Source organism: Phragmites australis, chromosome 3, assembly GCF_958298935.1.
Source record: "Phragmites australis chromosome 3, lpPhrAust1.1, whole genome shotgun sequence".
Taxonomy (NCBI): Eukaryota; Viridiplantae; Streptophyta; class Magnoliopsida; order Poales; family Poaceae; genus Phragmites; species Phragmites australis.
Window position 1 is genome coordinate 36454189 of NC_084923.1, and position 14606 is coordinate 36468794.

The 14606-nt window shown below is 45.9% G+C and overlaps 1 protein-coding gene and 1 pseudogene across 1 annotated transcript; both read right to left on the reverse strand.

Annotated features, from left to right (window-relative positions):
• Nucleotides 1–3948: 3948 nt before the first annotated feature.
• Nucleotides 3949–4371, reverse strand: LOC133910687 (uncharacterized). The gene has a single exon (XM_062352997.1). It carries the CDS (start codon nucleotides 4369–4371, stop codon nucleotides 3949–3951), a length of 423 nt encoding a protein of 140 aa, XP_062208981.1.
• Nucleotides 4372–8533: 4162 nt separating this feature from the next.
• LOC133910688 (uncharacterized) lies at nucleotides 8534–12722 on the reverse strand (annotated as a pseudogene).
• Between the last annotated feature and the right edge of the window lie 1884 nt (nucleotides 12723–14606).

Genomic DNA, 14606 nt, shown 5'->3' on the forward strand with positions numbered 1-14606 from the left:
AACACCTCGACTTCCGCCAGGCGCACAACGCGACCGAGGTGTTCTCAAGCACGCTATCATTTTGGATCTTGATGACTTCATTTACATAGTATGACCCGTTCCCGCAGCTATAAATAGAGGGGACTTGATGCTGTTTATTTCCACTCCGTATCCTCCCTTTCTTCCTTTGCCTTGGCAAGCAGAACTTGTAGAGCTTGAAGCCATGGCCTCCACTTCACTGCCGCCTCCTGATTTGAGCTCAGAAATTAGAGGAGAGGGAACCTTCTCCCCAAAGCCCCTCGCCACAGTTCCACTCGGCGTCATCATCATTTCTACCGATGAGGAGGAATCGAGTGAGGGGCCTAAAGGAAGAGAGCACAGAGAATCACTTAGGGATGGCCGGCCCCTCTCCTAGCAGGTGCAGCGCTTCATTGCTGCTTATGCCATGCGGCGAGTGATGCAAATGATACGGGAGAGGGATGATGCTAGTAGTGATCCTGACAAGATCATCGACCAAGCTACTGATGAAGTTTTCAGCGATAAAGCCCTCGAGCCCCCGGCGGTAAAGAAAGCACGATCGTCTTCTCCGTTGACAGTCGCCAGATCACCTCTGCGGCCCACGGAGGGCTTGCCAAGCTCACCGGCGCTTGTCAGCAGCTCCAACATGGTCCTCGCATCGGCCATATTTCCTATCCCTAATGCTAACCGGTGTCTGATTCCCAGTGTTATCAGCTGTCACCCCAGGGAAGAGTATAAAAGGTTTTTCAACTCGTTCAAGGGCAAATAGAGCTCCACACACTTTTGAACCCTTGGAGGTGGTGGATCTTCACTTTTTACCATGTAGGTCAAGAGGAAAATAAAACGTATGTAATAGGTTAGTTAATCTAATCTAATGTAATCGATTTACCTATGACTTACCTTATCTATGAATGAAACTGTTAGAGTTGATTGATGTGCCATGAGTTCTCGAGTATCTCTCCATTTGGAGTAGATAACCGTATTGATCTAGGTCAAGTAACTTCAACTACTATGTAGGGTCCCTCCCACTTAGGTGATAACTTATGGCGTCGGGTCTACTTCTGCACCTTTCGTAGGACAAGATCTCCAGTAGCGAGTCTCCTGAACTGGACTTTTCGACTACGATATCTACACAACGCTTGCTGATACTTAGCTGCTCGAATGGATGCTCTGTAGACTAAAAAGAATGGAGTTTCACCGGTGGCTCTATTAGTCGAGGTACGAACGACCCATAGTACCGAGGTAAGCTCTTCCACCCATGAGTAGGCCTTCAACCTATCAAAAACTCGAGTTTTGAGACCCTGCAAGACTATACCATTGGTGCGCTCAACCTGACCGTTGCTTTGGGGGTGAGCTACATAGGCGAAACATGTTTTAATGCCAAATTCTTCACATAATGCAATAAAGGTCCCACTTTTGAATTGTCTATCGTTATCTATAATTATCCAATGAGGAATTCCGAAACAGGTAATTATGCTCCTCATAAACTTCTTAGTCGCTTTTGCTATTATCATCCCAACGGGTTCGGCCTCAATCCACTTAGTGAATGTGTCAATAGCCACGAATAGGAACTTGTAATCGCCTTGAACCCTTGGGAATGATCCTAGGATATCCAAGCCATAGACGGAGAAAGTCCAAGAAAGAGGAATTATTTGCAGAGTTTAGGCTGGTCAAGTGGTCTGCCTTCTAAAAAATTGGGAGCTCTCACACTTTTGGACCAGCTCGGAAGCATCATGGAGGGCAGTTGGCCAATGGAATCCCTGACGGAAAGCTTTTCCGATCATGGTGCATAAGATGTTTAATTACCATACATGCCTTGATGGATATCGAACAATATTTTATTGTCCTGTTCCTGAGTGATACTCTTCACCAAGATTTTGTTACTCCTCTTCTGGTGAAGCTTGTCATCTATGAGCAATTTTCTCTATAGATGCATCATCGTCAGGGATATCTCGACCTTCGAGATAGGCTTGGTACAGAGTCATCAAAGTCGGCTCACATTCGAGTAGTGCAACTACTGTGTCTGTGGTTTCTACCTCGTTCACTTGGCTAGACTGCTGGTCGAGCTAGGAAGTATCCGTTCGCTGAATTGTCAAGACAAATGGTCTGAGGAGTTTCTCAACGAAGACTCCTATGGGCACCGGTGCTTGAGAAGAAGTGATTCTAGCAAGTTCATCCACAATATAGTTATCACTCCTTCTGATGTGCATTACTTCTAGCCCTTCGAACTTTTCCTCAAGCTTTCGCACCTCGTACAAGTAAGCCGCAATGTTGTTGTCCAAGCATTGGTACTCCTTTTGCACTTGGTTTACAACTAGCTGTGAGTCCTCTTTCAGGAGAAGTCGCCTGATTCTAAGTGACACAACTATGCGGAGGCCATTCACCAGTCCCTTGTATTCTGTAACATTGTTGAAAGCTTTAAAATATAATCGAACAACATACCTAAGTTTGTCGCCCGTCTGAGATTTGACTATGATGCCATCCCCCGAGCCTTGAAGCGTGAGCGATCTATCAAAGAAGAGCATCCATTGGTCCTCGACCACACTTGGCTTAGTTTCGTCAATGCTTGTCCATTTGGCGATGAATTCCACTAGTACTCCTGGCTTCACGCTTGTGCGTAGTGCATAGTGTCCGTCGAAGAGTTCAAGCGCCCATTGGGCAATTCGTCTAGTAGCCTTCCCATTGCGTATGACATCCTTCAGTGGATATGTCGTCACGACAGTGACCTTATGAGCTTAGAAATAGTATCATAGCTTCAAGGAAGACATCAAGACTGCATAAAGCAATTTTTGCACTTGTGGATATCATAGTTTTGCATCGTGGAGACTTCACTCACGTAGTAAATAGGTTTCTGAAACTTGGCCTTTCTATCGAGGTATTCCTGTTTGACCACCAAAATCATGCTTACAACTTGAGGGATAGCTGCAACGTACAAAAAGAGCTCATCTTTTTCATTAGGAGGGGTAAGAATTACGGAGATGATAAGTACCCTTTTAAGTTGTTGAAGGTGTTCTCCGCTTCTTCCATCCACTCAAACCGGTCATGTTTTTTCAGCAACTTGAAGAATGGCATCCCTCGCTCGCCCATCCTAGAAATAATCGACTAAGGGCTGCTATGCATCCTATCAGTTTTGAACCTCCATTAGTGTTTGAGGTGACCGCATCTGGTCGATAGCCTCAATTTTGCGTGGATTAGCCTCAATACCTCGACTTAACACCAGGAAGCCGAGAAGCTTGCCAGACGGCACACCAAACGTACACTTTTCAGGGTTGAGCATCATCCGATACTTCATGAGGTTATCAAAGGTTGCCTTGAGGCGAATGATCAATGCATCTTTGGTCCTAGACTTGACTACAATATCATCAACATAAACTTCTACAATGTGCCCAATCTGGGGTTGTAGACAATTCTTAATACATTTTTGATACATACACCGACATTCTTCAAACTAAAAGCCATCTTTACATAACAAAATACACTGAAAGGAATAGTAAAAGTAGTTTTCTCCTCGTCCTCAATTCCCATGCTAATTTGGTGATACCCTGAATAGGCATCTAGAAAACACAACAACGCACAACCGGCCGTGGAGTCGACTATCTGGTCGATGAGCGGGAGAGGAAAATGATCCTTAAGGCAGGCTTTGTTGAGGTTGATGAAGTCGACACACATTCTCCACCTGCCATTAGCCTTCTTGACAAGGAAAGGATTTGTGAGCCACGTAAGATGACAAACTTCTCGAACAAATCCCACCTTTAGGAGTTTATTGACATTCTTCTGGATAGCTAGCTTCCTATCCTCAGCATATCTTTGTTGCTTGTGCACCATAGGTTTGGCATTAGATTTAACAGTTAGCCGATGCTCGAATACTTCCCTAGGAACCCCAGACATATCAAACGGTTGTCATGCAAACACATCTTGGTTCGTCTGGAGGAAAGCAATGGGCTCGTGTTCCTATTTAGGATCCAGACCGGCCCTAACCTTGACCGTCTTGGCTGGTTCAGACGGATCGAGGGGCATTGCCTTGACACCACCGTTAGTTCTTTTGTCCTTGGCGCCATTGTTGGTCTCTTCCTTTGTGGCATCGTCAAACTGGGATGTGTCAGCAAGGCTTATGAGCTTGGAGTCACTGGCATCTTGATGCTTCTGGCACTTGGACTCCGCACCTTTTGAAGTAATTGATGATCGACTGAAGTGTTCGACCATATCTAAGCTCTGCTTGTCGCACTTGACTGCTGCTCGTTGATCTGCTTTGACAGTTATGACCCCTTTAGGACCTAGGATCTTGAGTGCCTGGTACACGTAGTGCACAATAGCCATGAATTTATCCAGCATTAGGCAGCCTAGGATCACATTGTACGCTATCTCGAAATCCATGATGTTGAAGATAAACTTCTCTGTGCGAAAGTTGTCGGACGTGCCAAACGTGACTGGCAACTCGATCTAGCCAAGGGGCATCATCGATGAATTAGGAGTTATTCCATGGAAAGGCTCGACTCCCTTCTTGAGCTTTTACCTCTCGATCCCCATCTTATCTAAAGTCTTGGCGAAGAATAGGTTAAGCGAACTACCCCCATCAACCAGTGTTTGAGAAACTTCGATGTTAAGAATAGTCAGTTGTACCACAACCAGATATCGACTAGGATGTGGGACTGTGGGAAGATGGTCAACTTGGTTGAAGGTAATCAGAACTTCCGACCACCTGAGGTACCAAGTAGGCCCGGTGAGAGCCAGGTTGACCTCTCGTTCGACCGTCTTGTATTGTCTTTTTGACTCGTACATGATGGATCCTCCAAAGTGTGAGCCAAACTTTGGTCAGACTCATGGAACTCAGGCTCATCGCCTTTAGCATCTGACTTTTTCTATTTGCCGTGGTGCTCGACAATGGCAGATTTTAGCTTCTCTTCGACCTTCTTTTTGAGGATGTAGCATTTGTCAAAGTCATGCTGATTGGTCCAATGAACAGGGCACCACTTCTTGCCACCTTAACTTAGTCCTTTACTCTCCCCGGTGTTGCACGACTTACTCTTATCCACTGCGGCTATGGTCATAGCCAGACCCTTGCACTTGTCACCAGGCTTGCCCTTCTTCCCCTTGTTCTTCGAGAACTCAGGGTTGTCCTTACCAGGCTGAGGGTTTTTGGCATGTGCCTGAGCTTCAGCTTTCTTTGTAGATTTATCAGCCAACTCGAAGAGCTCCTTGATCGTCTATATCTTCTGGGTAGTAAGCTTCCTGACCAGATCTATGTTCTTGACGCCTCTCTTTAAGGCAATGATAACCAATTCGTCAGAAATATCCGGGATCATTTTTTGCCGGTCACTAAATTATCGGATGAAGTCTCAGAGGGACTCATCCTTTCCTTGGTTCAGTTGATGAAGATCGTTCTTCATTCCTGGGAGCTTGAAAGTACCTTGGGAGCCTTCAATTCGGCTCATGATTAGATCTAGTTGGGAGGCAGGTTCAACAACCAGGACCTTCCGGTCCATCAAGCACGGTTAGTAGATAATTGGCCATTACCTTGTTATTTCCACTCGCTCCTCGAATAACTATGGTATAGATCTATAACCACTCGTTGGGGCTGATCTTCCTGTCGTACTTCTGGATTGGGCCCGTCTTGAACTTATCGGGCCACCGCATCAAGCGGAGCTCTAGGATGAAGGCTTCACAACCTCCGCCGAATTACTCAGGAGGCGGAGGAGAAGGACTGTCACACCTATTCCTTCGATTAGGGGAGTCACGTCGACCATTTCCGTCTTGAAGATCTACGATCGTTGTAGCGTCAATCATCCTCATGGTGCTTCTCACAGTTGTTGTTGATAACCTCCTGCAAGTCACATCTGTTGTGAAGGATGAGGTTCCTTAGGTCTCTTTGATTCCTACGCTTGTGGACAGGACAGTTGCAGTTTGACCTGCAGGATTGTACTCGAGGTTGACCTCCCGAGCTGCCTACTTGCGACCCTTCTACTTGAGAGCGTCCACGTCCGTGGCTCCTTAAACTAGCACCTTGCCAGCTAAGGGGCCTATAGACGCTAGGATTATTTGCTCGAGTAACTTTGATCTGAGCCGCATTGAGTAGGGTCCTGACCTGATTAACCATAGGGGTTAAAGGATTCGTCAGATCTAACTTTGTAAGGGATCTCAGAATCAGATGGGATCCCTGGACATTAGCATCTGGAGTGCTGAAAATGCCACTACCGAGGCTCGGCTGCTGTCAAGCTAATGAAGCCTCATGATGGCCGCCGTGAGAGAGTTCATCCCTCGATTTTGGGACCAGTGCTGGTGGAGGCGTGCCCACTGGAAGCCGTCGTTGAAGACCAAGAGGTGCTGGTCCTCCTACGGTTCGTCGATGATCGATGGTATTAGGAGCGCATAGAGCTCCGGCTACAGATGTCCCCGATGGTATGTCTCCGGTATTGCCAGCATTAGCGGCCGTTGCCGCTGGATCCTCGAGGATTTTCATGCCATTGTTTACCACGGCTTTTGGATCTACCACCATCGAATCGGCAGGTGGGACCCCGGTTGCTCCAACCATAAACACAAATCGATTTGTTCAGCTGCTCTAGCTGTCGACGGAGCTATTGTCACCACTCGCATCATTGTCGGTGTCCATGAACTGTAGAACATTGGGCTCCTTGGGATCCAATTCAAGGTGTCCCACCTCGCGGTACACGTCCAATGGGCTGGACTCGAGAGTACCAGTGTGGATTAGTCCACCCTGATCGTCCTAACAAAAAAACCATAGTTCCGAATGTGATCTCCGACCCAGCCGCGGGCTATTCAAAAGCGATCACTGGCGACTCGAAGTGGTCATAGAAGCCTGCGTCGGAGAATCCTCCGTGAATGTGCACTCGAGACATAGTCGATCTTGAAAAGTAGAAGACCCCTACTTGGCGCGCCAACTATCGAGGGTTTTTCTCGGACAATACACCCGTAAGAATAACAGGGTTGTCTTCGTGATTCAGGAATTGAATAGGAGATAATGCACATGCGATGTATACAGGTTCGGACCCCAATTGGAGAAAACCCGACATCTTATGTAGTTGATGATGTATCTATATTCACTTGAGTACAAACAATGAGTCTAGATTTATTATAAGAAGTAGGTAGGATCTAAACTTGACTAATGAGGAAGTTGCCGAGTATCTCCTGTGGCCCTAGTGTTTGCATCGAGATGCAGATGAGTTTTGTTCCTCCGGAAAGAGAGTCTCTCTTCGAAGGTCTGGGTTCCCACCTTATATAGGGGTCTTGTACCACCTCTTATCTTGTCATAGTCGATAGAGAGTTCTTTATCTTATCCATCAAGAAAGATCAGATAAATCCGCCTGGGATACTAGTTATTCTCGAGTTAGGTAATCAATCGAGACCTTACTAGTATGCGTTTACTAGATCTTCGAAAGTATCAGGTACCGTAGATTTAATTTCGTAATATTCGGAGTTATTAAACATACACACGGCATATCTTACTGTATATGATATACTCTTTATACATATATACCTCATAATTAAATATTCGACATTCTCCGCTTATATATCTCTAATCAACAACCTCTTGCTTCTTTTCCTGCAGGTGTTGCCCATGATTTGGATCACGGGGTGCAGCTGGACGCGGTGAATCGGCACAAGGAGGTGCTGGATCTCATCAAAGTGACGCCTTTTCGTTTGCAACGATGCCTTTTTGTTTGCTACTTGCAAGGATCTCTCTACCAGCTGCATAAAATTCTCATCTATTTTTTGCTTGTTTGATTCTTGTTCTCCAGACTCCGCTGATGCTCGCGGCTATGCACGGCAAGATCGACTGCGTGCTCAAGCTCCTCCAGGCCAACGCCAATGTGAGCACAAGCTGCAAGCTTGTTTTCTTATCATTCCTCTTGATGTTCGATTCGGTGCACGCGCGGACCTACCTGCACCACGCGGCGTACTTCGGCCTTGTGGACTGCCTGCAGGCCATCCTTTCGGCGGTGCAGACCACGCCGGTGGCCGACTCATGGCGAGAACCTTACCCCCAATGGCTTGTCTCTGTTGCCAGCGTCTGTACCCCTGTACACAAACTATCAGGTATACATTTTAGAAGTACCTTCAAGCTTATGGACTTTAGTATTAGTAGTATATTGTATGGACTTGTTGGCATGAAGTTGTAACTCCATCAGAACTTAAATTTTGTGATACATTTTCTGATATGAAGTAGAAGCATGGCACTGACTATTACACTGTTGCAGACTTTGATTTTAATCACCAGTTTCCGTCCGGTATTGATATATTTCTATTCGGATTGGTTCGTTTTCGTATAACCAGCAATCCCGTGTTCATTTTCGTTTCTGTCCTGTTGAGAAAATGTGAGAGTGAAAACGGTTAAGGAGTTTTTCCAATCGTTCCCCGCCCGTTTCATCCCTACCCATAACTTAGGTGCCTGCCAGATATATACCACTATCTTGACACATCAAAATAAAGTTAATGGCTACTTCACATGTTTTACCCTCTCCATATCCAATTAATGATACAATTTACCTATCTTGTCTTCCATCTTAGCTTGAATTGATGTCTAACATTCAATCTACATTTTAACACAGTTTCGCAATGCTAGTGTAGATAAATAGTAAATACAAGAACATACTTGTGTGTAGCAAGCTAACGCAGTTATATAATCCTTCCTTTTCAATGCATCAGCACCTTGTTGCCTCAGCTCGGACCTTCTCATTTCAACAAAATCATCATCCTAAACAACGTACAATAATTTGAGTTAGACATAGATTCAGTGGTATGATGTGTGAAAAAGTAACCAAACAAACGATTCCCAGTTATTGCAAGGTATATATCAGTGATTTCGGGAAATCCCCTCATCCAAACAGGTCGGATGGGAACCATGCAGGAACCACCATTGAACTGCTCGGAACCATTTATGTACAAATTTGTGTTTGGATATTAGCTTGCAACCGTTAGGTTTTCCCGGCTTTTGCGGGAACTGGTATCAGCATAGGTCCAAGTATTTTTTCACAAATAGTTTCTGCAACCTTAATTGAAGTAACTAAAAAGATAATTACAGTACATGACAACTAAAATATGTCTGTCTTTCCCAAAGTTCCCTAGATTAAGAAACTAACATGGAAATTGGTGGTTTACTGGACTAATCTTGCTTGTAAAGCAAGCGTGTTTTCCCTAGAAAAAATGAATTTGTTACCTGTTCTCTTTAACAGAATTGAACTTAAATGAATGAGCATTTGGACAATACAAGCTATCAAAGAAAGCATTCAAATCAAACAAGTATCTGAAAGGAATATAAAGAGAATGCTTGGGCGGCAATGCAGATGCGAGCAAGTACACATGCATTTGACATGTCTGGGTATGCATACTAAGATAATCTGAACAGCATAAACTATTCTTGATTTTTTTTTTCTATCTGCACTGCAGAGTGAATGAACATGAAAATTTGCTAAAGTTACATACCTCTAGTTTCTTTCTTTCCAATTTGATATGACTGATTATTGCATCAACGCTCCGGTTTGTAACAGTTGGAATTGGGGAAGTGAAAGGAAACAGAATCTTAACATCTTCCCTTGTATCACTCGCAGCAGCCAACTCAATCGGCATTCTACCACACTGTTGAAGAGAGAATCACAAAGAGATATTTAAGATTAAAAAAAAGACGAGCTTGCCTGCAAAACAATGCTAATTTCAGGATACTTAAAACACAACTTGTATAAAGACAAATATCGTTAGGGAGTGAAGTGACACGATTTTAGATATTCCAAGGGTAAAGTGAACCAAACAATAGTTTAGGGGGTTGTGGTGGAGTAAAATAGACTTTTTCCAATAATTGAATACCACCAAATAGATGCCTGATGAAATCATTAGTCTAGATGACGATGAGTAACTCTTGCCTTACCCCAAACTTCCTCAATTCCGTATCATCAAGACAGGCTAAAGTAGTGTTATAACTATTTATACATACCAGACCAATAAAAATGCACAGAATATCATGAATATATATCCAAACTTTCTTTTAGGGACCAGTAGAAGATCCTACTGTGTATACATCAATGTAAATAGATAGTGTATGTGCAATTGAAAAATAGAAGATTGTACAAAACTACCAACAGCAAACATCTAAAATTGCCTGGCCAGTGTTCTGTTTTGCGAAATTGCCTAGCCAATTTTGCATGATAGTAATCACTACTCTTAATGTAGAATCAGAATACTGTGAATATATACATCCCAAACTAGCTCAGTGATTCAATTGGTGCTGAAATATTGTAAAATTAGTGCCCTTCTCTTTTTGGAAGAAATAATTTCTCCATTCAGTTTTTTCTCTCTTTTACATAGGGACTTGTAATGCCATGCCAGCGGTTTTTCAGAAACTCAAACTATGTAATATTACTCTTGTATAATTGTGTTACTACAGCATGGCAGTATCACCAGAACTATTATAGCTATAAGTTAAGAAGCTCGCATTGATGGTGTGACAAAGAAGAGAGAAGGCTCACCATGTCAGCATTGTTTGGGTTTGCACAGCCTCCAACAAGCACTTAATAGCTTCAGTTAAACCTTCATGTGCAGCTTTTGCCAAAGGATTACTAGTACCATTCACTTCAGCTCCAACCTATCAGTTTATTTTATAGCAGATAAAAAAAAAGATAAGTTTTCTTCATACAAATTGACAGTTCGTAAAAGATAACGCAAAGTCAATGCAGAGAATACGACACCTGAAGCAATAGCTTCAAATATGACAAGGAAGGAGTGCGTAATGCTATGTCCAAAGTTGTCGATTGATTTACTACCCTGTTGTGCTAGGAAAAGAAAAGAAAAAAAAGTTCAATGGCATAGAATAGAACCGGAAAAAAAATTTTAGAGTGTGGTTTATATTTTTGTAGCCATTGCTCCGACTAATTTTTCAGCAGCTGTTGTGCGGATCAGCATTCACATATGCCCATGCTGGCTCACACATCAACCACTGTGGTGAATGCAGGTCGGAATAATGGTTGAGATTAGAGAATATCTAGCCCAATGCTTTAAGGGGAAAATAGAGAACATGGCTCGTGTTGAGAGCAACAGATCAATAACATATATCCATAGTACATCTGCATGGTGCTCCAACAGAATCTTCAGAGTCCTATCATGTCCTCCAAGAAGAGCAAAATGTAGTGGTGTCGCAATACATGATTTGCCATCAACGTGAGCTCCTCTAGAAAGCAGAAATTTTGCTATTTCACACCGTCCTGAAGAAATACATGAAAAATTTAAGGTCGTTAAAATGTATGAAGAAACTAATTTTAAGCAACCAATTTCGACAGTCATAGATAAATGACAATTTTCTATTTCACGCTTCCCTGAAGAAAATACAGGGGAAGCTGATGGTGATCATGATAAACGAACCTATTAGTTTTGCAGAACTTAGTTTCATTGGCTAACATCAAAATAAAATATGATATTTGATATCCTGGAGGAAGATCCACAAAATGATGACAAGACTCGAAGATGCAATAAGCACAGGGAATTTCAAATAGTGGAGGGCAGGAAACAAGGATTGATGTAAATTTGTTGAGCTTTTGCCTAAAGAATAATTTAATACACAGGGTAGGCAGACATGAAAAGTTTATAAAACCAGGCTCAGATGACTTATGGCAACACCAGACATAGAAGAACAATCCAGTTCATGTATCCAACTGCAACCTAATCGCAGCATTAGTATTTTGGCATAAGCTTGATCAGTTCTTCATTAAATAGGACGTTCTCGCCTGCAACTGTGTCCATATTATACTACAGGGCTCTCCAACATAATGTCCTATGCACCACAGTAGATCCACCATAAAAGGAGCCAAGATAAGGGTAAATACCTCGAACATGAGGCCAAGGCATGTACCAAAGAAACAAAAGGGAAAGATGTAAGAATTTTGTGTCTTGTTTATACCTTCTAGATGACTTTCTTGTTGGAGATCAGCACCGTGATCAACAAGATACCTCACGGCAGGCATGTTCCCACTGAACTCCGCGTGCTGCAGGGGTGTCATACCCCTACCTGCGAACAGAAGCACGCAATTTTAGTCCAACTGAAGCCAACGAACAATTGATGAACGCATCGAGCCTAGCAAATTAGTTTGAATTGAATCAGTGATGGACTAGTACCTCTAGAGCTGTCACGCTTTTTGACGTCCATCCTGAACTCCTCGACCAGGTAGCGGTAGACCGGCAACTTGCCTTCGCCACCGGCGGCGTGGAGGGCGTTCAAGAGAACACCCCCAACCAAATCGATCGCCAGCAAGTTCGGAAAAAGAAGAACAAGGAAGGCACGTACCCTTGACCTTGAGACGGCGGACGTTGCCGTGGTAGGCCGCGATGAGGAGGGTCGCCTCCGGAGGCCACTCGTCCTCGTCATCTGTGCCAGAAAGCGAAGCGAGAGAACAAGGTCACATTAGCTAGGAGAGATTTGGAAATGGGGGGCGGACGGAAGGACGGCGGAGCTCACCTGTGTCGAGGAGGCTCTCGAAGGCGTTCAGCATCGGCAGGATCCGCGGGTCCATGCTCCGGCGGCGGCGCAGGGAGTAGGGGCGTTAGGGTTTTCGACCTGGGTGAGGAGAGAAGGTTCTGGAAGTGGAATCACCAGGAGGGGGAGGGGAGGAGTAGTGGAGGCGGAGGAGGAGCGAGTGATAACAAGGCGGGAAGGAAAATGAGATCGACACCTGTCTCGTTTTTATTTTCTACACAGTGGTATGGAGCTGTTGCCCCCCTTCCGCTGCTCTGGCGACTCCCCCTCTCCACCAGCTAGATCCGCTGAACCCTGCCAGATCTCACCCAGTTCATCCCCACCCTCTCCGTCCCTGCTGCAGATCTCCCATCCTCTACCTTCCCCCTCCCCTCCATTCCGTTTTCCCCTCGTTGGAGCTGTTTCCCGTGTCTCCTCGAAGGCAAATTCCGGTTCAGATCCAGTTTCAAGCGAGCTCGTCGCCGGTAACAAGATTTGCACTTCCTTTCAGAGTCAGAGCATTCAAGCCGCTGCGCTACCGCGCTCCTTCGCGGATGTCATCAAGTCTGGTGTTCATCCGCCTAAGGCTGGGGACATCAATGCCCAGCTCGCAGATCCGGAGAAACTTCAATGCTCTTCGGTGGCCCCCGACCTCAGTACTTTCGGGGATGGAGATGGGAGCGGCAGCCTAGATGCAGCCTCTCACTGGCCCTCTGCTACCTCAGCTCTCAAGACGCAAGACCTCAGCATTCAAGTCGTCAAGCCTCAAACACTCAAGTCGTCAAGCCTCAGCTTTCAAGTCGTCAAGCCTCAGCACTCAAGTTGCCGCGGGCAGCAACAAGCAAGGCTGGAATTCAATTCCTCTCAGGCTAGTGACAGAAATCATGAGCCGGGTTCTCGCCTTGGGATGGAGCAGCATTGGGCTCGAGGAGCTTCTGATTCTGAGGGATGGACCATTGTGAAGCCGAGGTTTTGGTGGAGAATGGAGAGCCCGCTTTCAAGCCTCTCCCCTTCCCGGAAATCTACAGTAAAGACGTCGAACAACCGCTTGCCGGCCTCCTACCTGCGCAGGATGAAGGGAAAGTGCTTCAATTGCTTTGCCTCTGATCATCGGGTGGGGTCCGGTCGTGACCCTACGAAATGTTGGCGATGCATGCGCTCTGGTCACAAATCCAGTGAGTGCTATTTGAAGGCCCCTGGTTCCAGCAGCACCCGCCCAGTCCTTCCTTCCTCTACTGCGAGTGTTCATCAGTCCTCTCCGCCATCTCGCAGTTTCGAGCCTCACTCTCCAACCGCCGACCAAGCCAGGCCTCCAGTGAACCCGGAGATGGCTCCGTTCCCTGGAGACTCGGCGGCCCGCCCGCTGGAGGAGTTTGCGGCTGTGGCCGCGACTGGTGACATCGAGCGCCATAGGGAGATGTTGCTCGACCGTGCGGCGGTTTGCTGGCTGGCGGGTTCCCGGCCGGACACAGAGCCGTCCGTCCTCTCCGACGCCCTGATGTCTACCTTCCACATTGGTGTCCAAGATTGTCAGCTCGTGAAGCATCATCCTGAAGACTTCCTAATCTTCTTCGCAAGCCGCCGAGTCCGTGATGAGGTGGTCAACGCTCACTGGCTGCTTTACCGGGGTTGGGACTTCCGGCTTGCGTCATGGAATGAGCGAAGGTTCGCCGACACCTGTAACTGGGCCTTCCATGTCCGCCTCCGCATAGAGGGACTCCCGGCTCATGCTTGGTTCGAGGAGGTTGCTGCGATTGTGGTCTGCCGGCATTGTTCTGTGCACTACGTTGAAGAGAACTCAAGAAGGAGGGAGCGGACTCGGACGTATGACCTGTGGGCATGGTGCAACTGCCCGAATCTCATCCCAAAGATGGTCTGGCTAACCATCACTCAAGCCGATCGTGAGCTGCCTCCAATTTCAACCCCAAGGTATAATGTTGAAATCCGCTATGATAGGCCGTCTGATCTCAAGGCAGGGCAAACCTATCGCCTCTTCATCCACCTGGAGATAATACAAGACCTTGCCTTCCTCACAAACAACCCGCCGGATCCACGCCACAGCAACAGAAGATGGGAGCGTACCCTCGATTGGCACTACGGGGTCCCGGATGGTGGTGTCCAGCTGGCTCACGATCCGCAGCATTTTTGCTGCCCTGAG

Excerpts from the sequence above, each read along its gene's own strand:
- LOC133910687 (XM_062352997.1), bottom strand. The coding sequence starts at position 4,371 with ATGGATTTCGAGATAGCGTACAATGTGATCCTAGGCTGCCTAATGCTG.